Genomic DNA, 27063 nt, shown 5'->3' on the forward strand with positions numbered 1-27063 from the left:
TTTCAACAATAGATAGTGTTTATTCTGAAAACATCAGATATTATACATAAATGGTCATAGTCGACGTTTCTGCTCTTTTTTTGAGCCTTCTTCAAGACAAGATTTATCTTAATGCGGCTAGTCAGCTGTTCTCCCAATAGGTGGTCAGACCAGTGTGATGGTTATCAAATGACTAAAACCCATATCTACTCTAATTCCATGAAGGGCATAACTCAATTTGTTTACTTTAAATGTTTGCTAAATCTTAATTAATAACTTCTGCAATTCTTATAGGTTTAATACAAAGCAGACAATATTATGTAGTGTACAGATGTGTCCAAAATGGGTAGGCAGTGGTAAGAATATTTACTTCCAAAACAGTGTAAAAGTAATGAATGTATTATCATATTTGAACATTTGAAAGTTTACATGCAATATTAATTTGTTACTTTTGATTGTAAAGGACCATTAACCCCTTTAGGACACAGACATACTCTGTACGTCATGTGTCGTTAAGGTTTTTTTTGGCTCCGCAATAGCATAGATTTTGCTGAAAGAAGCAAAATACTCAATTACAATATGTCTCACTCCTTGATGCATTGGGCTTATAGCGTGGCCGCGCCGATGTTACTGAGAGCCTTGCTATTTATCCCCTTGAATGGAAAATGACAGCCGATGTACAGGGTATATAGATTTATCGGACAGATTTCAAAATGTACTTCAGTTTCCTGGCCCCCCTGTATCATATCATATATATGATGCCAATCACTCTCGTATATGAATACACTGTGAGCTCCTACATATTCTTGTTAATAGTTGATGCCTATAAAAAGTGTGCATATAAAAAGACATTGCACAATTTGATAATGGAAAAAAATTGGAAAGTCTGTTAAAACTGCTTGATCTAAATCATGAAAGTTTAATTTTGACTTTAGTGTCCCTTTAAATGTATGTGGGACATTTGAAGCTGCAAGTATTTCCTATTGAGTGTCATGCAGAATTTCTCATTAGTAATATCTATTGGTCTGCTTCTAATTATATGATTTAATTACTTTATGTCCCATCATGCCATTATATTTTCTCTGATTCCCAGTACCTCAGCTGCTTTCCTTGACTGCACTATGCTCTCTAACCTGTTATCTTTGTCACCTAGTTATATAAAATCTGTTTACTTGAATGTTGTTTATTTATATATCTATCTCATCTGATGATAACATTTGGTAAAATGTTTCTTCTAAGTAGTTGGTAACCAACTGTATTTTTGCTACAGGTGGTGTATGATGGGCTATTTGGTGGAAACACAAATGCCAAATTACGGACCTTATCTCTGCAGTTTGTGCACCACATCTGTTCTGCGTGAGTAACCTACATTAGTTTGACTTTCATATTAGAAATAGTGATTTAGATGTTTTAGTTTGCTGTTAAAAAAAAGTTTTTTTAAACCGTGTTTTTTTATTTAAATTTTTTAAAGATTATGACTTGCTAAATGTGAATTATAAATTATTACAAGTGAAGAGTCATGCTTTAAAGTTGAAATTTGATTCTACCTACAGGAAAAAAACAAACAAACATTTTATTAAACTAATTTAGCTTTTTCTTTTTTTTTTTCTTTGTTAAAACATATTTCCTTTTACATGCTTAGGTAGGCTCAGGAGCGTGCATGTGTCTTAAACATTTTATATATGTGTCTTTAACATTTATATAATGCTTAAGGCATATGCATGCTCCTGAGCCTACTTAAAGGAATTTGAAACTCAGAATTTTTCTTTCATGATTCAGACAGCATAACAATTTAAACATCTTTCCAATGTATTTCTATTATCAAATTTGTTTTATTCTCCAAGTATTTTTTGTTGAAGGAGCAGCAGTGCTCTACTAGGAGTTAGCTGACCACATAGGTAAGCCAATCACAAGAGGCATATATTTGCAGACACTATTCAGCTGCTAGCTCCCAGTGGTGCATTGTCTCATGAGCCTACCAATTTGTGCTTTTCAACAAATACCAAGAGAATGAAGCAAATTTGATAACAGAAGTAAATTTGAAAGTTGTTTTAAAATAGCATGCTATATCCTAATCATGAAAGGAAAAAAATGTGGGTTTCATATCCCTTAAAATATGTTTGTATGGAAAGGAGCTAGGTTTCAACAAGAGATAGCTCTATGAAAGTTTAATTCTGACTTCCACATCACATTTGAACTACTTAAAGTGATAGTAAATCCTAGCGTTTGTGAAACGCTAGGATTTACCAGTGCAACAAATAAAGGGGACTTTCAGTCATGAAGTATAAAATACTTCATGCTTAAAGTTCTTTATTTGTCTGAAGCGTTTTTTCAATGAGGGGACTGCTATTTTTCAATGAGGGGACATTTACACCACTTAGCCAATAGCCGTGCTGGATAGCTAGCACACTATTGGCTAAAATCACCTCACTGATAAAATAGCGTTCTGCCGTGGGCGGCCTGAGGCACTTGGCGTCCCGAACGCTGCAGACAAAGGAACTTTAAGCATGAAATATTTTATACTTCATCACTGAAAGTCCCCTTTATTTGTTGCACTGGTAAATCCTAGCGTTTTACAAACGCTAGGATTTGCAGTAAAAACACCACAAAGTGAGAGTCAACTTTTTTAAATTGACAGTAAACACCTTGTAATTAAAAGACATTTGTAATTTAGACAAAAAAACTGCGCTTCCCAGTAAAAACTAAATTCCACTTATGGTCTTAGAGGAATCTAGTATTATCTAATTAACCCAAATGGGAATATGGTCAAAGAGAAATTAGTATAACGGGGTGTAGATATATTAGCCAATATAGTGACTCTGTGCTTTGGCTTTAACAAAGACAACAACAGGCGATTAGGACCCAACCTTATACAATATAAAATAAAGGAATAGCAAGTTATATACTAGTCTGTATAACACTTGTTATATAGTTGGATATATCATACTGCAATATAAATGCCTATACAGATTAGTAACAACAATACAGTGGAAAAAGAAGAACGAGATAACAAGGGGTTTAAATACTTCCCAAATTCAGTGTGGCGAGTGGGTGCAGCTCCAGAGTGAGATACAGGGCTGTGTTCCTGATCATGAGAAGAGCTAGAAGACAAAAGAAGACACAGAGCGCATCCCACTCTTAAGTGTAACACCGTTTTAATGTAACAGAAATCGAAGTGTATAAATCACACGTACAAGATGAACAAAATTTAAAAGCACTATCACCAAGTTCGAGTCCTTTACTCCTGATGCTTGTGGGTGTGTTCTCCGTCACCCCGTCGGCTATGTCGTCTGAAGAGCTTCCGGAAAGCCACAAGGGGACTCGCCGTGTCGGGGGATACTCTATAAATTTTGTTCATCTTGTACGTGTGATTTATACACTTTGATTTCTGTTCCATTAAAACGGTGTTACACTTAGAGTGGGATGCGCTCTGTGTCTTCTTTTGTCTTCTAAAAGACATTTGTGTTGTGTTATAGAATAACATAGTTTATACATTTTAAAAGAAAATTAATATCTTGTTTACTGCTATTGTTTTTCTATAGCCAAACTTTACCTACCACTTGCCTTATATACAGCCAATCTAGGATTGAGTCTACAGCTGACAAGACTAGCCAATGTTTTATTGTTAGGATAAAGTGCATTGTTTAGCAGTTTATTTGCAAAAGCCATTTAGAGTCAGATATGTAGTAGGGTTAGCCTTGTAAGGTTGTGCATTTACAGTTCCTATTAGAAAATCCAATTTTCAGCACAATATTACATGAAAATGTGTTAATGATAATAATAATAATATTTAGTTATTTGTAGTGAAACAACCTTGCAATATATCATTCTTTTATTTTCATTTATATAGCTCAATGAAATTTCTTTGCGCTGGGTATAGAGACTGGTATGCAATGACAAAGATTTTGATAAGATTTAAAAAACATAACAGAATAAACAAAACTAGTCCCGGAGGAGGAGTGCCCTGCTCCAAAGACCTTATATTATTTTATTAAAGTCTCAAAGGGTTTACTGTCCATTTAAGTTTAATTTATTTATTTTATATACCTCATGTATTGTGTAATAAGCTCATTAGTGTCTGTACAAATAACCTTTTTGATGTCATTTATAGGCAATTTACAGAATGTGAAGTTAAAAACATTTAAATGGCTATAACAATAAAATGACATTCTCTAATTTGTTAATCCAGTCATTTTAAGACTATTGACCCTGCTTTACTGTTTAACACCCTCAAACGGGTTAAACACACAGTAGACGTGACGCTCGGGATCCGCAGAGCAATGTAGTACAATGAGCTGTGCTAGTCGCTCGACTCAGATGTGATTTAATCAGCATCAGTTTCTGCACAAACTGCAGTGCTCTGTTGGTCCCGAGCATCACTTCTACTTTGTATTTTACCCTTTTGCGGGGGTTAAAACACAGTAGTGCGGGGTTGCTAGTCTTAAAATGACACATTTTATCGAAATTATGTTTTCATTAATATTTATCAACTTGTTAATTTTATCAAAAAGTTTTTGAACAAAACGAAAAAAAACTATTACATGTAATTACATTAAAAAATCCCTTCCTTTTTTGCTTTGTAATGTCCTTTTAGTATCAGTTATATGAATAGCGTGACCTTGTCAGTAAGTAGGTAACTGGTTTCTTTTTTATTGCAGTTGTCCTGATAGTAAAATTAAACCACTTGGCCCGATGTTGCTTAATGGACTCACCAAGTTAATCAATGAATACAAAGAGGTAACAATGACTTGTTGATAATTTGTTGTTGATATATAGAACACAAATGATTAAGACTGCAATAGAAGCCTTTCATGTTAAAGGGACAAGCAGGTTAACTTTCCAAATTACTGCTATTGCATAGTTTTCTGTATTCTCTTGGCATCAGCAATGCAGTCCTGGGAGCTAGCTTATCATATGAGCCAATGACAAGAGGCATGTATGTGTAGTCATCAACCAGCAGCTAGCTACCAGTTCTTCATTGCTGTGTTTGAGTCTACCTAGCTATCCTTTCAACCAAGAATACTAAGAGAACAAAGCATAGTAAATAATAGAAGTAAATTGGAGAGTTGTTTAAAATTGCATGCTCTGACTGCATCAGGAAAGTTTAATGTAATGTCACTTGTACCCACTTATGAGTTATTGCCTAAATTATTTTAGGTGAAACCTCTAGCATGGATAACCTCTCCAATTCCTGTATTACTTTGTTGTGCCAGTTCACTAAAGTGTCATGGTCTCTTCATAGGCTAATAAGCTTGTTCATATGAGCTTTATCCACTAAAGACTAGTGAATATGAACCTACACTCAGTGGCCACTTTATTTGGTAAATTTTTTTAATACAAGGTTAGACTCCCTTTGCCACCAGAACAGCATGCGTTCTTCATGGATTGAGCAAAGTGCTGGAAACATTCTTTGGAGCTTCTGGTCCTTTGACAGGAAAGCATAATTCAGTTGCTGCAGATCTGTCAGCTACACACTCATGCTGCAAATATCCCGCTCCACCACTTCCGAGACACTGTCATTTACATTATGGTCAGTTAGTGTTAAGGAGCCTAATATGTGCCAAGAAAATATTCTGTACACCATTACACCACCACAACCTGCTTGAACCTTTGAAGCAAAGTAGAATAGGTCAGTGGATTAATGTTTACGAAAAAAATATCTTACCTTACCATGTACATGTTGCCACAATATTGCCTGAGCTGACACATTCCAATCTTCTACTGTCCAGTTTTGGTTAGCCTGTGTCCTCTATAGCCTCAGTTTCTTGTTCTTGGCTGATAGGAGTGGAATCCAGTGGGTCTTCTGCTGCTGCTATCCCATCTACTCATAACTTAGTAAGGCAACAGCAACTGAAATCCTTAGACTGAACCAGTTTGGCCATTTTCCTTTGACCTTGGTTACTAACGAGGCATTTTGCCTCCAGAACTGCCGTTTGCTGTATTATTTTTTTTTTTTTTTTTTAACTTACACAAATCTCTGTAAACTCACTAGACTGGTGTGTGTGTGTGTGTGTGTGTGTAAAAGGCACAGATCATCAGTGTTTGAGATACTCAGACCAACTCATCACATTTGTTCCCCATTCTGACGTTTGGCTTACACAACTACTGAACTTTTTGTCCATTTGCTTTTATGCATTGAGTTGCAGTTTCTTGAATGGCTGTTTAGGTATTTTGTATTAACAAGCAGTTGTACAGTTGTACCTAAAAGTTTACACTGAGTGTACTTTATCAACCCAGGTATTTTGAGAATTATACAGATTTCAAGTTGGTCTCTTGTGTAGCCTGATTCTTCTCTTCCAAATGTATATTGAAAGGTAGTGTAATTATATTTTTTTTTTCTTCTTTTTTTCCCCCAAGGACCCTAAGTTGCTGTCTGTGGCATATTCAGCTGTTGGAAAGCTCTCTGGGTAGGTTAATGGCATGTAACATATATGTATAACTGCAATTAATTTGTTGCTGTTTTGAAAGTCAGAATTTTGCCATAGATCTTACTTACTGAAGACTTTACATTTACCCACTTAAGGCCAGATTACAAGTAAAGCGGTATTAAATGCTCCTGCTCGAGAGAGAACTCCACTAGAAGTAAACTTTTTGCGGGCGTTGAAAATAAACCGTTTTCACTTGCGCGCTAGCCCAATGCTTATAAAAAGCCGAACTTAGAATATCGCACGTACGATAACGTATCCACCTATAGAAGTAAATGGAGCAAAAAAAGTGTGTGTGTGGGGGGGGGGAATCCAACACTGTACTCGCGCGCAAACCCAATTGCATATTCTCAAGTGCGCTAACCTGACATGAAAATTAGTATATCACAACCCAATGTTCTTCACATAGAAGAATCTTCTATTTATTCATAAATATATATATATATATATATATATATATATATATATATATATATATACACACATACACACACACATAGGAATATCTATCTAAAAATACATAACATATTCTGCTAGGAGCAGAACATTGGAATGGCAAATATTTACCGTAAATACACAGTATAACACTTTATGAAATATACTGCTTTAATATGTTTTTTAATGTTTTCATCTACTTAAAGGGACATTCCAGCCAAAATTAGAATCCACATGGAGGCATTTCAGATTTGAATAGAAGAATTGTTGCAATATACATGTATTGGCAAAAATGCTTCTAATTAAAGCTATATCTGTTTCAAAAGTGTATTTAAGTATGCCGTGCACCAGCATTTTAAACACAGCACTTGCTCAGAGAGCTTAAGGTGCTTGTAGAAAAATAATTTCCAAAAAGGCCACGACCCTTCGAGCTTAAGGTGCTTGTATCATCTGGTAATGACTCTATTTGTTAGTTGCTGACATGATACAAGCCCCACTGGTGATCTGAGCAGTGGCAGTATTTAAAAATGCTGGTGCTTTGAGAATATCTAGCTATACTTCACATGCACGTGCAGAGAAAAAGGTTGGCAATAAAACAGTGATTACTTTTACTAAAAGCATTTTTGCCAGTACATGTATATTACAAATGTGTTTCTATTCAAAGATGTAATTCATCTATGTGCATTTAAATTTTGACTGGAATGTCCCTTTAACTGCAAAGGACTTCAATGCACTTTTATATGTATGTATATATGTGTGTATGTATTTATTTATATGTGTATATATGTATTTACAGACATATTTTATATACACATAGACATATTTATACATACATATAGATATTTAGACATGTACAGTATATGTATGTATCTCAATGTTAATGCCCTTTTTAGCCTTCTTTTTTTCTCCTAACACTTGAGACCTTATATCTTTGAGCCCATATAACATTTTTGTGCAATATTATTATTATTATTATTATTATTTTTTTTAATAGTTTTTATTATATGGTGGTGGTATGAGTGTAAATGTAGGTTTTTTTAATGTATTTTTGATGTTTTTTGGACACTTTTTTTTGTTTCGTGAAACAGTTAACCAGAGCTCTGAGGACAACGTAATTATTCTAGTGTAAATCGCGATTGCGCCCGATGAGCGCAAACACCTGTGACAAACCCCTTTTTTGCTCACGTTTAACTGTTAACGCACCACTCTTAATCTGGGCCTCAATGGGTGTTATAGCATTAACTATGTAATAAATTAACTGATTCACCATGTACTTTTATTTTGAATCACGTCCTTCCTCTTAGATTAAATCAGATGTGATTTTTAAATATAAAGATCTAGAAAAATTAAGTTTATAAAACATAAATCTTTAAAACATGCTTAATGTAATAGGTCTGTGTACAGATTTAAATTTTAAGTTACTTTTTTATGTGTTTGTTTTTCATTTATTTTCATTGTTATAGATTCTTATTTTACATGTTTTATATTATTGTGTATTGCTTTATTGTATTCTTTTCATACAATTAATAGGTTGTAGGTCTTTTGTGCATTTTAGTATCTGAAGTTTATTTAATGAAATAAGATAACGTTAAATAAAACAGCGAGATTGACCACAGTATATCCATTATCAATGATTACTAAATTGTAACATTATTACCATCAGAGAATTGTAAGCAGCAGGTCAGAGTGATGTAAGGCCAGTATGTCTAGTGTCACAGCATGACTTGTAATATTGACAACTTCTGTTCTTCCTCCCACCCTTAACAGACGTATGCCTCAACTATTCACTAAGGATCTAGCACTTGTGCAGCAGTTTTTTGAAGCCTTGCGCAAGGTAGGTTTGTTGCATTCTAACCTTTCTGGGGTTGGTGAAAGAAAACACAATTGTTAGAGTTAAATTGCTTGAAAAGAAGTAAAAGTACAATGCAGTGTTATATTACTTCACATAATTAAAATAAACTGCTGGACACAACTTTAACAGAATGCTGTTGTTTTTTCTTCTTTTTTATATCTGCGCTGCTGTCTTCAGCCTTGTCTCGTTTTGCCCCCTTAGCCATGACCACAGATTATCAGACACGCACCATGAACCGCCCAAACTTGCCCACGATCACACTCATTTTCCCACCCCTCCTGACACAACCCCACCCACAAAATGGTGACATTCTCCTCAACTGCCTGGGTCCCTAATACCTAGTCACAAATTTTGTGAGGCATAGAATGCGTAATCTATGTCCCTATATTTGTTGTAGGGTAGGCTTGATCCATTAATTTTGACTTTAATGCACAACAAAAGCTGAGATGTACATGTGCAAGTCCTAAAAAGATTGTGTTTAAAACAATGCACTGTGTTTTTGTTTTTATTTTGTAAATGGATATTTTGCAAATGATTTGCATATGTTTTGTAATAACTTCACACATTTGTTTTATTCTGTGCAGGAGGATATGGATGTCAGACTGTCCATACAGGAAGCCTTGTCTATGATGGTCAATGCTTACACTCATTTAGAGGGGGCTCAGCTGACCCTTATGGAAGCGCTTGTGGGTTCATACCTTGTGAAGGTGCGAATAAGATTTCCTGCTCAATAGGCTGTCATCTGCTTAAGTTGGAAAAATTATGCAAGTACTGTCCACCAATTATTTGTTCATCTGCAGACCTGTCACTGGCCTGTACTTACTAGATTCATACAGAAATTTCATGCCTATGTTTAGATTGATCAGATTCACTTAGATTTGGACACCTATCTGAAGCTTTATCAAATATGTTCCTTAAATGACATAAGAATCGGAGAGAATGATCTCAATGTAGGATTCTCAATTTGTAGCCAATCAGCCTATACATGTAATGTTAATAAAGTGCATTTTTACAAAGTGATTATCTTTCTTGCAAAAGAAAATCTCGGGAAATATAGTCCATCTCCTATATCTGTTTTTTATTCTGTAGCCAGAAGTGCAGGTTCGTCAAGTGGCAGTAAAGTTTGCAAGCAGTGTTTTTTCTCCTGATCACATCCCTTCAAGATATTTGCTGTTGCTGTCAGCAGGAGACCCGTGAGTTTTCTATTTTCTTAGTTTTAGGCACATGATTGCTTATTCTTGTATCCTGATGTATGTATGTGTATATAGATAATTAGGTATAGGCCTTTTTTGTTTACTTAAAGTGAAACAATAGAAGTTAAAAAAAAAATGAATTAGTTTCATTTATTAAATCTTTAGGATATACTTCTCTTCTGAGCTATTTGACTATAAACGCTACACGGATAAGAGCTGAAGCTCTGGTCGCCATTTTCATCAATTGATTGACAGATGACTCATCTGCAATCACCTAATGATTGTTTCCCCCGGGCAGTGACATTTGTGCAAAGGGGCTGGAGGGGGGGGAACGATTAGTTGATTGCAGATGAGTCATCTGTCAATCAATTGCTGAAGATGGCGACCGGAGCTCAGCTCTTTTTCGTGTAGCATTTATAATGAAATAGCTCTGAAGATAAGTATATCCTAAAGATTTCATGAATGAAACTCTGTAATTCATTTTTTAACTTCTATCGTTTCACTTTAGGTAAACGATTTAACTTTACATTCACTTTAATAAGCTTACACTGATAATTCTGGTGTATAAGGACAGCTTTCTTGTTTTGTGAATAAAATGAGATTGTAGTTAGTTTGTGAATGTCTCATTGAAAGGTCAGTATTAAAGGGTCACTAAAGTCAAAACTTAAACTTTCATGATTCATAAAGAGCATGCAATTAAAAAAAATAAAAAACCTTTCCAATTTTCTTCCATTTTCAAAATGTGCACAAACATTTTATGTCCACACTTTCTAAGACACCAACTCCTACTAAGCAGTGCAAGAGTTCACGATATGTGTATTTTGTGATTGGCTAAGGGCTGTCACATGATGCAGGGAAAATGGAAGTAACTTTAAAACATGCTATTGTTTTAAAAAAAAAATCTACTACTCATTTGAAATTCAAAGTAAGTGCTATTTCATTTTCTTTTTTATACATTTGTTAATTGTTATTCTTCTATATTTAATGGTCATTTAAGTCCAAAGCTGTGTTCTTCATAAAGTTGCAGTAGTAACTGAATGAAAATGGATATTAAAAAAGATATTCTGGTCAAATTTTATACTTACTTCACTCCATTTCAAATTCTGTTTGAAATATTTTATGTATTTGGTAATATACTTATTTACTAGAAAATTATTTGCTTAAAAAATTATTGCTATAATGGGAGACCTGTGGAGCATGGGTGTCCTGAAAGCTTTCTCCTTATATTGAAGCGTAATCGTTCCCTGTAGCCACCATGTTTAAAACAATGTGCAGCTAGTGAGTACGGCAATAAACTCTCTCTTAGTGTGCATGTTTTCAATGATATTATTATTCTATGGCAAGTTTATTGCTTAGCCCTCTGGGAAAATATCTGTGGGAACCAACGCTGCGGAACATACAGCTGTTTGGGAGGAATATAATCTGTACATATTTATGGGCTGATTTTATGTAGAACTATTTTACTGGAAGTGATCGTTTGATAAAGACTATATTTCATGTAGGAATGTCATTTTAGAAAATAAAAGAAATATTGAGTGTAAAACACATTGGTATATTCTAAGACTGAAGATATGCAGTTAATAATATAGTATGTAGAACTAAATTATGTGGAATCTTATTAGTCAATACTGAGGTAAAAGCAAATGTAAACTACATTTCTGTTTGTTTTTGTTTTTATTTTTAATTTCAAAATATGATGGTACATTATAAATAAACAATAAGTCTTACACTGCTTATTAACATCAGTTGTATTTAATATGGTGTCAAACATTAGATAGATGCTAGACGTAATGATATATACAAAGTAAATTCTAGCCTTATAATAATGTGCAGATGTATTTTTACAATTATATTATTTAAATATTGAAAATATAAGTGTAAAGGTTTTGTTTCTAAAAGTAATGGGCGCCGCCATGTTTGAACTAGTTTTCTATTTATTTCTGTGCCAACAAAGCTGTTTGGAATCCCTTTTAGATTATACTATGTTCCACACAGCCTTGTTTGGGCAGTCTCTTTTATTGCCTTTTTGATATCTGTCCCTAATTGTCTTCAGCAGAGGAAAGGATAAGGAGCAACTTAATTTCAAACATGGTGGTATCAATTACTTTATGAAAACTCAGTGGAATGTAGAAAATTAATTTTCAGAGATTAAGTACAGGAAAAGGAGACAAAATAAATGTAGATTGCAAATTTTATTCACTACACAAAATTAAACATTTTATATTACAATCTTATGCTGTTTAATCTTCCTTTCAATGCAGCTACTAATTCTGCTAAGACAAGTTTATCATTCATAGTCGTAGACTATCTTAGCATAAACCTTCATTTTCATGATCAGCATACTTTTTATAGAATGATGAAATTGTCATAACGTTTGCAATGTAAAAATGTACAGTAAAGAGTATATTAAACATGATATACATTTTTAAGAACAGGTATCAGTATTTGTTTCTAGATTTAAATCTAGCTGTTGTGTATATAAATACCTTTTTTATATTTGCTGGTCCAGCTTGGGCACTAATAGTTTAATTTAGCATTTTTTTCTAGCATTGAGTTTGTCAATAATGTATCTGTCTTTTAAATAAAGACGTGAGGAGGTGTATGGGGAGGCACAGAGGGCCCTCAGGACCTTTTCTGCAAGCGGGGAAAAAGATGGCCCACATCAAAAACTTCCGTCCTTCCCAGTGATGGTCCAGCATATTGTGGAAAAGGTATGAATGAAAAACTTACTGGTATCTAGCACTGGGAAATGACACTGCAACATGATACAAAATGTTATATTAGTCTGCCTTGTATTTGAATTAAAAAAGTTTAATGGTTTTGTCTGGTTAGATTGTTTTATTCCTTCTCAGAAAATGTTTCTTTCTGGGTTGATTGCTGAGAAGAGAAATCCTGTGTTATTACCATATTATGAACTTGCATTTAACTGAATGATATATTTTATATCAAAACCAACTGTTAGCTAACGCACAGTTTTGCAGAAATATTTTCTTATTTATACTTTCTGCAGCTCAACGGCAAATTCCATTTTTCCTTTCTGTTTTTAGTAATATTTAAAATGCCAAATAATTGTTAAAATGTAGGTGCTAGGGAAAACCCTGGCTTGTAATAGGTTGTACTTTATCGGCACTTGTGCAGTCTCGTTATTGGTCTTTTATTTCAACTCAGTACTGGGGGAATTTTGCATTATTAAAAGTGTGAATTAGTGAACAAGGTAAACTGAAGCTAATTAATTTACAAAATCCAATATCTGTATGTTGTTCGTTTCCCTTCATAGGCTTATCACCGGATGAAATCTCCTGTCAATTTTGTGAATACAACCTCCGTTCTCCCATTTAATCCAGCTGCATTTTTAGAGGTATTTGATGTATTTTTTAAAGATTCCAGTATATTAATCTTCATTTCCATACAGGTTTACACTGCATTTTGGACAAAGAAGTAATGTTACATTTTCATTTGCAGAGCTTTACTTAAAAAAAAATAAAATAAAAAAAAAATAATATATATATATATATATATATATATATATATATACAGTACACACACACACACTGTAGTCTAATTTTTCTTTTTAATGGCCTTAACAAATATAATGCATTTATCCATCGTGCATTTTTGTTTTAACAAAATTTGGAAATAAAGTGTGAATGAAAAGAAAATTAGCAAAACGGTTATCTAATAACATTTTCACGCTCTAAAGAAAATAGAGATTTGGACTTTACAGAGCCACTGAAACCTCAGCAGTTTAACGTGTGAATTAGGCGAGATAAGTAATAAAATGTTAATTTCTCCAACATAGGTGTGTCCGGTCCACGGCGTCATCCTTACTTGTGGGATATTCTCTTCCCCAACAGGAAATGGCAAAGAGCCCAGCAAAGCTGGTCACATGATCCCTCCTAGGCTCCGCCTACCCCAGTCATTCTCTTTGCCGTTGTACAGGCAACATCTCCACGGAGATGGCTTAGAGTTTTTTAGTGTTTAACTGTAGTTTTTATTATTCAATCAAGAGTTTGTTATTTTGAAATAGTGCTGGTATGTACTATTTACTCAGAAACAGAAAAGAGATGAAGATTTCTGTTTGTATGAGGAAAATGATTTTAGCAACCGTCACTAAAATCCATGGCTGTTCCACACAGGACTGTTGAGAGCAATTAACTTCAGTTGGGGGAACAGTGTGCAGTCTCTTGCTGCTTGAGGTATGACACATTCTAACAAGACGATGTAATGCTGGAAGCTGTCATTTTCCCTATGGGATCCGGTAAGCCATGTTTATTACGATCGTAAATAAGGGCTTCACAAGGGCTTATTAAAACTGTAGACTTTTTTCTGGGCTAAATCGATTCATTATTAACACATATTTAGCCTTGAGGAATCATTTTATCTGGGTATTTTGATATAATAATATCGGCAGGCACTGTTTTAGACACCTTATTCTTAGGGGCTTTCCCAAAGCATCAGCAGAGCCTCATTTTCGCGCCGGTGTGGCGCACTTGTTTTTGAGAGGCATGGCATGCAGTCGCATGTGAGAGGAGCTCTGATACTTAGAAAAGACTTTCTGAAGGCGTCATTTGGTATCGTATTCCCCTTTGGGCTTGGTTGGGTCTCAGCAAAGCAGATACCAGGGACTGTAAAGGGGTTAAAGTTTAAAACGGCTCCGGTTCCGTTATTTTAAGGGTTAAAGCTTCCAAATTTGGTGTGCAATACTTTTAAGGCTTTAAGACACTGTGGTGAAAATTTGGTGAATTTTGAACAATTCCTTCATGTTTTTTCGCAATTGCAGTAATAAAGTGTGTTCAGTTTAAAATTTAAAGTGACAGTAACGGTTTTATTTTAAAACGTTTTTTGTACTTTGTTATCAAGTTTATGCCTGTTTAACATGTCTGAACTACCAGATAGACTGTGTTCTGAATGTGGGGAAGTCAGAATTCCTATTCATTTAAATAAATGTGATTTATGTGATAATGATAATGATGCCCAAGATGATTCCTCAAGTGAGGGGAGTAAGCATGGTACTGCATCATTCCCTCCTTCGTCTACACGAGTCTTGCCCACTCAGGAGGCCCCTAGTACATCTAGCGCGCCAATACTCCTTACTATGCAACAATTAACGGCTGTAATGGATAATTCTGTCAAAAACATTTTAGCCAAAATGAACACTTATCAGCGTAAGCGTGGCTGCTCTGTTTTAGATACTGAAGAGCATGACGACGCTGATAATAATATTTCTGAAGGGCCCCTAACCCAGTCTGATGGGGCCAGGGAGGTTTTGTCTGAGGGAGAAATTACTGATTCAGGGAACATTTCTCAACAGGCTGAACCTGATGTGATTGCATTTAAATTTAAGTTGGAACATCTCCGCATTCTGCTTAAGGAGGTATTATCCACTCTGGATGATTGTGACAAGTTGGTCATCCCAGAGAAACTTTGTAAAATGGACAAGTTCCTAGAGGTGCCGGGGCTCCCAGAAGCTTTTCCTATACCCAAGCGGGTGGCGGACATTGTTAATAAAGAATGGGAAAGGCCCGGTATTCCTTTCGTCCCTCCCCCCATATTTAAAAAATTGTTTCCTATGGTCGACCCCAGAAAGGACTTATGGCAGACAGTCCCCAAGGTCGAGGGAGCGGTTTCCACTTTAAACAAACGCACCACTATACCCATAGAGGATAGTTGTGCTTTCAAAGATCCTATGGATAAAAAATTAGAAGGTTTGCTTAAAAAGATGTTTGTTCAGCAAGGTTACCTTCTACAACCAATTTCATGCATTGTCCCTGTCGCTACAGCCGCATGTTTCTGGTTCGATGATCTGATAAGAGCGGTCGATAGTGATTCTCCTCCTTTGGAGGAGATTATGGACAGAATCAATGCTCTCAAATTGGCTAATTCTTTCACCCTAGACGCCACTTTGCAATTGGCTAGGTTAGCGGCTAAGAATTCTGGGTTTGCTATCGTGGCGCGCAGAGCGCTTTGGTTGAAATCTTGGTCGGCTGATGCGTCTTCCAAGAACAAGCTACTTAACATTCCTTTCAAGGGGAAAACGCTGTTTGGCCCTGACTTGAAAGAGATTATCTCTGATTTCACTGGGGGTAAGGGCCACGCCCTTCCTCAGGATCGGCCTTTCAAGGCAAAAAATAAACCTAATTTTCGTCCCTTTCGTAGAAACGGACCAGCCCAAGGTGCTACGTCCTCTAAGCAAGAGGGTAATACTTCTCAAGCCAAGCCAGCTTGGAGACCAATGCAAGGCTGGAACAAGGGGAAGCAGGCCAAGAAACCTGCCACTGCTACCAAGACAGCATGAAATGTTGGCCCCCGATCCGGGACCGGATCTGGTGGGGGGCAGACTCTCTCTCTTCGCTCAGGCTTGGGCAAGAGATGTTCTGGATCTTTGGGCGCTAGAAATAGTCTCCCAAGGTTATCTTCTGGAATTCAAGGGACTTCCCCCAAGGGGGAGGTTCCACAGGTCTCAGTTGTCTTCAGACCACATAAAAAGACAGGCATTCTTACATTGTGTAGAAGACCTGTTAAAAATGGGAGTGATTCATCCTGTTCCATTAAGAGAACAAGGGATGGGGTTCTACTCCAATCTGTTCATAGTTCCCAAAAAAGAGGGAACGTTCAGACCAATCTTAGATCTCAAGATCTTAAACAAGTTTCTCAAGGTTCCATCGTTCAAGATGGAAACCATTCGAACTATTCTTCCTTCCATCCAGGAAGGTCAATTCATGACCACGGTGGATTTAAAGGATGCGTATCTACATATTCCTATCCACAAGGAACATCATCGGTTCCTAAGGTTCGCATTCCTGGACAAACATTACCAGTTCGTGGCGCTTCCTTTCGGATTAGCCACTGCTCCAAGGATTTTCACAAAGGTACTAGGGTCCCTTCTAGCTGTGCTAAGACCAAGGGGCATTGCTGTAGTACCTTACTTGGACGACATTCTGATTCAAGCGTCGTCCCTTCCTCAAGCAAAGGCTCACACGGACATTGTCCTGGCCTTTCTCAGATCTCACGGGTGGAAAGTGAACGTGGAAAAGAGTTCTCTATCCCCGTCAACAAGGGTTCCCTTCTTGGGAACAATAATAGACTCCTTAGAAATGAGGATTTTTCTGACAGAGGCCAGAAAAACAAAGCTTCTAGACTCTTGTCGGATACTTCATTCCGTTCCTCTTCCTTCCATAGCTCAGTGCATGGAAGTGATCGGGTTGATGGTAGCGGCAATGGACATAGTTCCTTTTGCGCGCATTCATCTAAGACCATTACAACTGTGCATGCTCAGTCAGTGGAATGGGGACTATACAGACTTGTCTCCGAAGATACAAGTAAATCAGAGGACCAGAGACTCACTCCGTTGGTGGCTGTCCCTGGACAACCTGTCACAAGGGATGACATTCCGCAGACCAGAGTGGGTCATTGTCACGACCGACGCCAGTCTGATGGGCTGGGGCGCGGTCTGGGGATCCCTGAAAGCTCAGGGTCTTTGGTCTCGGGAAGAATCTCTTCTACCGATAAATATTCTGGAACTGAGAGCGATATTCAATGCTCTCAAGGCTTGGCCTCAGCTAGCGAGGGCCAAGTTCATACGGTTTCAATCAGACAACATGACAACTGTTGCGTACATCAACCATCAGGGGGGAACAAGGAGTTCCCTAGCGATGGAAGAAGTGACCAAAATCATTCTATGGGCGGAGTCTCACTCCTGCCACCTGTCTGCTATCCACATCCCAGGAGTGGAAAATTGGGAAGCGGATTTTCTGAGTCGTCAGACATTGCATCCGGGGGAGTGGGAACTCCATCCGGAAATCTTTGCCCAAGTCACTCAGCTGTGGGGCATTCCAGACATGGATCTGATGGCCTCTCGTCAGAACTTCAAAGTTCCTTGCTACGGGTCCAGATCCAGGGATCCCAAGGCGGCTCTAGTGGATGCACTAGTAGCACCTTGGACCTTCAAACTAGCTTATGTGTTCCCGCCGTTTCCTCTCATCCCCAGGCTGGTAGCCAGGATCAATCAGGAGAGGGCGTCGGTGATCTTGATAGCTCCTGCGTGGCCACGCAGGACTTGGTATGCAGATCTGGTGAATATGTCATCGGCTCCACCTTGGAAGCTACCTTTGAGACGAGACCTTCTTGTTCAGGGTCCGTTCGAACATCCGAATCTGGTTTCACTCCAGCTGACTGCTTGGAGATTGAACGCTTGATTTTATCGAAGCGAGGGTTCTCAGATTCTGTTATTGATACTCTTGTTCAGGCCAGAAAGCCTGTAACTAGAAAGATTTACCACAAAATTTGGAAAAAATATATCTGTTGGTGTGAATCTAAAGGATTCTCTTGGGACAAGGTTAAGATTCCTAGGATTCTATCCTTCCTTCAAGAAGGATTGGAAAAAGGATTATCTGCAAGTTCCCTGAAGGGACAGATTTCTGCCTTGTCGGTGTTACTTCACAAAAAACTGGCTGCTGTGCCAGATGTTCAAGCCTTTGTTCAGGCTCTGGTTAGAATTAAGCCTGTTTACAAACCTTTGACTCCTCCTTGGAGTCTCAATTTAGTTCTTTCAGTTCTTCAGGGGGTTCCGTTTGAACCCTTGCATTCCGTTGATATTAAGTTATTATCTTGGAAAGTTTTGTTTTTAGTTGCAATTTCTTCTGCTAGAAGAGTTTCAGAATTATCTGCTCTGCAGTGTTCTCCTCCTTATCTGGTGTTCCATGCAGATAAGGTGGTTTTACGTACTAAACCTGGTTTTCTTCCAAAAGTTGTTTCTAACAAAAACATTAACCAGGAGATTATCGTACCTTCTCTGTGTCCGAAACCAGTTTCAAAGAAGGAACGTTTGTTGCACAATTTGGATGTTGTTCGCGCTCTAAAATTCTATTTAGATGCTACAAAGGATTTTAGACAAACATCTTCCTTGTTTGTTGTTTATTCTGGTAAAAGGAGAGGTCAAAAAGCAACTTCTACCTCTCTCTCTTTTTGGATTAAAAGCATCATCAGATTGGCTTACGAGACTGCCGGACGGCAGCCTCCCGAAAGAATCACAGCTCATTCCACTAGGGCTGTGGCTTCCACATGGGCCTTCAAGAACGAGGCTTCTGTTGATCAGATATGTAGGGCAGCGACTTGGTCTTCACTGCACACTTTTACCAAATTTTACAAGTTTGATACTTTTGCTTCTTCTGAGGCTATTTTTGGGAGAAAGGTTTTGCAAGCCGTGGTGCCTTCCATTTAGGTGACCTGATTTGCTCCCTCCCTTCATCCGTGTCCTAAAGCTTTGGTATTGGTTCCCACAAGTAAGGATGACGCCGTGGACCGGACACACCTATGTTGGAGAAAACAGAATTTATGTTTACCTGATAAATTACTTTCTCCAACGGTGTGTCCGGTCCACGGCCCGCCCTGGTTTTTTTAATCAGGTCTGATAATTTATTTTCTTTAACTACAGTCACCACGGTACCATATGGTTTCTCCTATGCAAATATTCCTCCTTAACGTCGGTCGAATGACTGGGGTAGGCGGAGCCTAGGAGGGATCATGTGACCAGCTTTGCTGGGCTCTTTGCCATTTCCTGTTGGGGAAGAGAATATCCCACAAGTAAGGATGACGCCGTGGACCGGACACACCGTTGGAGAAAGTAATTTATCAGGTAAACATAAATTCTGTTTTCTTTCATGTAATTAGCAAGAGTCCATGAGCTAGTGACGTATGGGATATACATTCCTACCAGGAGGGGCAAAGTTTCCCAAACCTCAAAATGCCTATAAATACACCCCTCACCACACCCACAAATCAGTTTTACAAACTTTGCCTCCTGTGGAGGTGGTGAAGTAAGTTTGTACTAAATTCTACCATTTTATGTGTTTTCTTCTTCTGAAGCAGTTTTTGGTAGAAAAGTACTTCAGGCAGCTGTTTCAGTTTGATTCTTCTGCTTATAATTTCATTTTTTTTTCATTATAAGATTTAAACTTTATTTTGGGTGTGGATTATTTTCAGCGGAATTGGCTGTCTTTATTTTATCCCTCCCTCTCTAGTGACTCTTGCGTGGAAAGATCCACATCTTGGGTAGTCATTATCCCATACGTCACTAGCTCATGGACTCTTGCTAATTACATGAAAGAAAACATAATTTATGTAAGAACTTACCTGATAAATTCATTTCTTTCATATTAGCAAGAGTCCATGAGGCCCACCCTTTTTTGTGGTGGTTATGATTTTTTTGTATAAAGCACAATTATTCCAATTCCTTATTTTTTATGCTTTCGCACTTTTTTCTTATCACCCCACTTCTTGGCTATGCGTTAAACTGATTTGTGGGTGTGGTGAGGGGTGTATTTGTAGGCATTTTTGAGGTTTGGGAAACTTTGCCCCTCCTGGTAGGAATGTATATCCCATACGTTACTAGCTCATGGACTCTTGCCAATATGAAAGAAATGAATTTATCAGGTAAGTTCTTACATAAATTATGTTTTACAATTGTTCTCTTTAAGTATTGGGCATTAGTTTGCAGACAGATAATATAAAGAAGTGTGTGTGTGTGTACAGAAAGTGATAAAGATATATGATTACCCTGTAAGCTCAGCCCATTTTAATGGGCTGTGTTTTCAAAGAACAAAATCGGCTATTTCATATACAAAAATATACCTAACTAATCTATTTCACACATATAGTATAATCTGCAGCTGGTATATCAAGTCATTGGAAACACATTAAAGGGACAAAAACTCAACTTTTTCTTTCATGATTCAAATAGAGAATACAATTTTAAACAACTTTCTGATTCACTTCTGTTATCTAAATGGCTTCATTCTCTTGGTATCCTTGCAGTAATGCACATGGGAGAGCCAATAACATAGGCTTATATGTGCAGCCACCAATCAGCTGTTCCTGAGACTACCTAGGTATGATTCTCAACAGAGGATACCAACAAAACAAATTAGATAATAGAAGCATATTGGAAAGTTGTTGAAAATGCATGCTCTCTCTGAATCATGAAAGAAGAAACAAATTTGTTTCATGTCCCTTTAAGGGACAACAATTTTACAGTGCATTGTCCTTTTAAATAAAACATTATTCAATTTTTAAGTACCCATTCTACATTTTTCTAGTTTCTAAAAATAATTTCCTGTTATTTGCATCGCAGTTAAAGGAACATAAAACCCCAAATTTTTCATTCAGATAGAACATACAACTTTCTAATTTACTTCTATTATGTTTTTCGTTCTCTTGATATCCTTTCTTGAAAAACAAGGATGTAAGCTCAGGAGTGTGCACGTCTCTGCAGCACTAGATGGCAGCAGTTTTGCAACAATGTTATACATTAGCAAGAGCACTAGATGGCAACACTATTTTCAGTCATGTGTACATTACCTATCATTATTATTATTATACTTTATTTATTAAGCGCCAACATATTCTGCAGCGCTGTCCATGGATACAATTCATGTAAATAAAACAATACAAAACTTGTAAGAGAGAGGACAACATTTACAAACACATACAGGAGGGATTGAGGGCCCTATTCCCGTGGGAATTTACAATCTAGAAGGGTGGGAGGTTGAGAAACAGGAGGTGAGGACTGCAAGATTGAGAAAGATGTTAATACAGAGTTAGATGAGGGAAATGTTAGGTAAGTGAAATTAATTTATTATTGACTTGGGTGGTAGGCTTCCCTGACCAGAAAAGTCTTCAGGGAACATTTAAAGGAAGAAAGATTAGAACAAAGCCTGACAGCACGAGGGAGAGTATTCCAGAGGGTAGGTGCTGCACGAGAGAAGTCCTGCAGTATAGCATGAGAGGAGGTGATAGTCATGGATGCAAGGAGCAGGTCATTGTTGGACCTTAGTGGATGGGCTGGAGTATACTTATATATTAGAGAGGATAGGTAGAGGGGAGCGGAGTTGGTGAGAGCTTTGTATGTAAGGGTGAGAATTTTGAATTTAATTCTGCTGTGAAGGCGGAACCAATGAAGGGACTCACTGAGAGGTGCAGCAGATACAGAGCGACGGGAAAGGTGGATCAGCCTGGCAGAGGCATTTAGGATGGATTGAAATGGGGAGAGAAGAGACGGGAAAGAGGAAGGCCAGTAAGTAGGTTATTGCAGTAGTCAAGTTGGGAAATAACAAGGGAGTGGATTATTTGCTTTGTGGTGTTAGCGCACAGAAAAGGTTGAATCTTGGAAATATTGCGTAGATGGTTGCGGCAGGATGTAGAAAGTGATTTGATATGGGGGATGAAGGATAGATTTGAGTCAAGTGTAACTCAGAGGCAGCAGACTTGGTGCGATGGGGAAATGGCGATGCCTTCAACAGTGATAGAGAAGTCACAAGTCGGCGTAGAGCTTGGGGGTGATAAGAAGGAGATCATTTTTGGACATGGTAATCTTTAGGTGGTGAGAGGACATCCAGGTAATAATACCAGATAAGCAGTCGCTGACATGAGAAAGGACAGAGGGGGAGAGTTAGATCTGGGTGTCATCAGCATAGAGGTGATAATTGAAGCCATAACTGTTGATAAGTTTACCCAGCGAAGAAGTATAAATGGGGAAGAGTAGAGGACCCAGAACAGATCCTTGAGGTACTCCAACAGACAGAGGCATTGGAGAGGAGTCGTCACTGGCAAATGACACAGAAAAAGACCTGTGAGAAAGATAGGAGTGAATCCAGGAAAGAGCAGTGTCACAGAGGCCAAAAGAGTTAAGGGTCTGTAGGAGGAGGGGGTGGTCAACTGTGTCGAAGGCAGCTGAGAGATCTAGTAAGATGAGTATAGAGTAGTGGCCAATATTTTTAGCAGAGAGAAGATCGTTTGTAACCTTGGTAAGGGCAATCTCAGTTGAGTGTTTGGGGCGGAATCCGGATTGCAGGGGGTCAAGCAAGGAGTTGGCGGACAGGAAGTGGGTTAGGCGATTGTAAACTAGTTTTTCAAGGAGTTTTGATGTTGGTGGAAGCAGTGATAAGGGGCGGTAGCTTTCAAGAGAATTGGGGTCGAGGGAGAGTTTTTTGAGTATGGGAGTGACTTTTGCGTGTTTGAAAGAAGATGGTAATGAGCCGGTAGAGAGAGAGAGAGAGATTGAAGATGTGGGTAAGAGTAGGAGTGAGGGTGGAAGATAGGGAGGGTATTAGATGGGAAGGGATAGTGTCGAGCGGGCAGGTAGTGAGGAAGATAGTAAGGAAGAAACTTCATTCTCAGTGGCTGGATAGAAGATGCAGGGGGTGGCAGAGGGAGTAACTGGGCCTGTTGGTGGAATATTTCAGGTTGGTGTTGGGATGTTGCTTTGGATAAGTACGTGTTTTGTTTAGTAGAGAGTTAAAGGTGGAGAAGAGTCTAGGTATCTCTTCAACAAAGAACATGAGAACTAAGTAAATTTGGTTTTACCAAACTTTTAGTACCACCTCAGAAACACCCGCACATTACTCTAATTCTTTGTAAACTAATTGACTAGAGTATTGCATCTACCTTGTTTCTTATTACTGAATTTGAATTAATCTTCTCTTTATTCAGATAATCCTGTACCTGAGGATGTGTCTGGCACACAGTGCAGGAGTGACTCCCACAACCCAGTCATTAGCAGACATGCAAGACCAGGCCCCTGCTATAGGTCGCTACATAAGGGAGCTGGTGTCCAGCAATATCCCCACAACAGGGTCTCCCTCTGCAAAAACTCAAGATGCCAACCCAGTAGAGATGTACATAGGCCTTCTCCATCAGTTACTGTCGTCATCTGCAGGTACAGAATGTATTTGCCCCAAGTGTTTTAATTTCAGAAAAAAGTAGTTTTATTCACTTCCCTTTTAATGAGCTTTGTATTACTGAATTAGTGTGTGTGTGTGTGTGTGACATATATAGATTTAGATATATATAGATTTATATATATATATATATATATATATATATATATATATATATATATATATATATATATATATATATATATATATATATATATATATTAGGGCTGCAACAACTAATCGGTAAGATTAATCATAAAAATAGTTGTCAAAGAATCGCATTATCAATTGGGTGGTCAGCGAATAGTTGGTTAATTGCACAGCACCAGCTGCTTCAATCTGATGATCTACTGCACATGGTATTGTGCATACATTTTTTTTAGTTTTTCTATCCGATTAATCGGATGATTATTGTCCGATTAATCGGATAGAAAAAAAATAAAAATAAATAAATACATTCATTTTTTTTTGCACAATCTTAGTTGCAGTAGATCATCAGATTAAGCAGTTGGTGCTGTTCAACTGACCAACTAATCGCTGACCACCTAATTGATAATGAGATTTGTTGATATATATATATATAAAAAAAAAACAACAACTTGCATACACACATTATGGTGTTGAGATATGTGATACTCCATGTGACTGAGTTTTACTTTAACCACCCTGTGCATTTATTTTATTATTCTGTTTCTTTGTGACTCGTAGGATTGCAGGTAATGTACTGCCTTCTTGAAGTAGTCTCGGTCTGTCCCCAGAAGTTGGCTGTCAGTTTAGCAGATAAAACAGACTGGATAAAGGTAAGAGCTACACAAACCATATTCTTCCTTAAATAAAATATTGCTGCAGTGCCTTTAACAGTTCTAGAAAGTTCAAAGATGGAGGATAAACCTGTATTTTTTGCAGTGAACGCTGACCTCTGCTCAGATCTCTAGCAGGTTGTGAGCATTTTGTGTGGGCCACAAATGATTAACACTACAAAATAAAAGCTGCAGTATTTTGCATAGTGAGAGTTTTACCGTTAGATAAATTTGTATAGGGCAAAAATCTACTTTGCTAAAAGCAGCAGATTTATATTCTACTTATTCTATAATCATCCTTTGTTAATAGATATAGAAGTCAACTTGCCAATTGCTAGTTTACATTCATATTTTTGCTACCATTTAATGATTTAATCTCTTTGCAATCTGAAACCTGCTATAGCGGTCTCCTTGCAGCACTGATTTCACTGCTAGTTAACAGACTAATATCAGGATGTGTGATGTTTAGACGTAAGACATATTTTGTTTTTTACTGGCGCCAACATCAGTGCTGCAGAGAGGAGGTCACTGAGTTAGTGATTATCTCCCCTGCATTTTATCTGATTTTCTTGTACTGGAAATAGAAGCTTCCTTCTTATAAGCGTAACATTACTTTTTATTTATTTTATATATTGTTTTAATTTAAAGGGGCATTATACTGTAAAATTGTTTTCTCAATTTATTTTCAATGACTTTTTATAACAGCTGCCAAGTATAAAATGTATGAGAAATTGCATTTTCAGATTTTATTTGTGCATATGAAATAGCTGGTGTTATGCATTGAAACCACAACCTATTAAAATGGGTTGAGCTTACGGGTAAAATCAGATCTCTTTATTTTATAATTTCCTTATCTTATATTTGTCTGTAAACCAAAGCCCAATACTTAGAGAGATCAATTGAAAATTATTATTTTATTATGTATCTCTGCTACACCCCACTGGGAGTGCAATTTATTCTGCTGACTGTGTTTACATAGCTTGTCAATAGCCTATACCTAAATTTATAAGCTTTCAGTATAGGTGGGGATACCACAGTCTAAATCGGCTATTTCAAATGCCGAAATAAGGGTAAAGGATCTATTTGTAAACCATTTAATACACTCTAGCAGGTAAAAGGGATTATTGGGAACAAATTAAAGGGGAGAAAATTTGGGGGTAAACTGTCCCTTTAAGTTTATTCAGATTGCATATTGATCTGTGCTATTAAACAATGTTAATCTGAAAAGACAATTTAATAAAACAAAATTAAACATGACTTTTCGAATGGCTATTTTAAATGTTAAAAGTATTTAAGTTTTACATTATGGAGCTGAGCATAGTTAAAATCTCCTCATGGTTGGGATTTATCGATGGGCAGTGAGTACTGGACTCTGTGCTGCTGCTAATATTTATTGCAGTTGAGCCATTGTGTGTGCGTAATATTTGTGTGAATGTATGGTGTCTCAGATTTACAGGGGGTTTGCAGTCTCTCCCTTATCAATCTTATCAGAGTCCCTGCACTAGTGCTTTCCACTGGGAGCAGCTGGTAGTACAAACTCAAGCCTGATGATTTTGAGCGCCCCTTTTTTGTCCAATCATTCGGGCTCTTATGTGTTTAATTCTATGGGCTGAGAGCTTTTTGTCATTTAAGAATGAATCTACCTTTATTTCTTGCTGTAATTTTATTGGTGTGGTCTGCCACCTGGTGGTGACTAATGGTAGTTCACTGTAAAAATGTATTTTACTGTTTCTAACACCGTAATAGAGGTTACAGTTACAGGACCTTCTCTAGGGTTCCTTTGTGGAATATTCTGTATAGGATATTTTAGGTTTCATATCTAGAACTACTATCATGCTGGTATGAGCATGCCGCAATGGCATTCATTAGCGTTCGCCTTGTACTGGCTCTTAATATCTCAACAGTTCAGGCTTATAATTCTTTCATAACATATGCTCCAAATTCTTTACATACTTACAGTATTGAGTGATATTTATATATGTATATAGTTTTATATTATATCTGTAACATGTATTGTTTCATGTTCAGACACTAGTATAAGTGTTTTTAGGGCACTAATATTCAGTGGCGTCACTAGGGTTGGTGTCACCCGGTGCGGTAAGTTATGGTGTCACCCCCCCCAGAAAGCAGACACACACAAACACACAGGCACACACACAAATACACAGGCACACACACATACAAACACTCAGACACACTTAAAAACACACACAAACACTCGGAAACACACAAAGCACCCAGCCACACACAAAAACACCCTGAAACACACACACAAAACACTCAGGCACACACACAAAAACGCACACAAAAACACCCAGACACACACAAAAACACCCTGAAACACACACACACACACACACACAAAAAAACACCCTGAAACACACACACACACACACAAAACACAAAAACACCCTGAAACACACACACACACACACACACACACACACAAAACACAAAAACACCATGAAACACACACACACACACACAAAACACAAAAACACCCTGAAACACACACGCACACACACAGAAACACTCAGACACACACATACAAAATATGTAAACTGCACTGCATTAATTATAAAGCTCATGTCTAGAGCTGCTCCCTGGCTCAGCAGAGCATCAAATGAAAGATAAACAGAGCACTCTAAAAATAAATCGCTAAAGAAA

The 27063-nt window shown here is 37.4% G+C and overlaps 1 protein-coding gene across 1 annotated transcript in view; it reads left to right on the forward strand.

Moving 5' to 3' along the window:
* The window catches only part of ECPAS (Ecm29 proteasome adaptor and scaffold), a 304008-nt gene that overhangs the window by 52168 nt on the left and 224777 nt on the right, over nucleotides 1–27063 (forward strand). Inside the window, exons 10-19 of the mRNA XM_053702690.1 lie at nucleotides 1250–1335; nucleotides 4638–4716; nucleotides 6337–6386; nucleotides 8607–8673; nucleotides 9276–9398; nucleotides 9781–9884; nucleotides 12472–12595; nucleotides 13162–13242; nucleotides 23370–23595; nucleotides 24305–24396. Of these exons, the coding sequence (XP_053558665.1) occupies nucleotides 1250–1335; nucleotides 4638–4716; nucleotides 6337–6386; nucleotides 8607–8673; nucleotides 9276–9398; nucleotides 9781–9884; nucleotides 12472–12595; nucleotides 13162–13242; nucleotides 23370–23595; nucleotides 24305–24396 (1032 nt within the window). The remainder of the gene's footprint in view (nucleotides 1–1249; nucleotides 1336–4637; nucleotides 4717–6336; nucleotides 6387–8606; nucleotides 8674–9275; nucleotides 9399–9780; nucleotides 9885–12471; nucleotides 12596–13161; nucleotides 13243–23369; nucleotides 23596–24304; nucleotides 24397–27063) is intronic.

This window comes from Bombina bombina, chromosome 2 (genome assembly GCF_027579735.1).
Source record: "Bombina bombina isolate aBomBom1 chromosome 2, aBomBom1.pri, whole genome shotgun sequence".
NCBI lineage: Eukaryota > Metazoa > Chordata > Amphibia > Anura > Bombinatoridae > Bombina > Bombina bombina.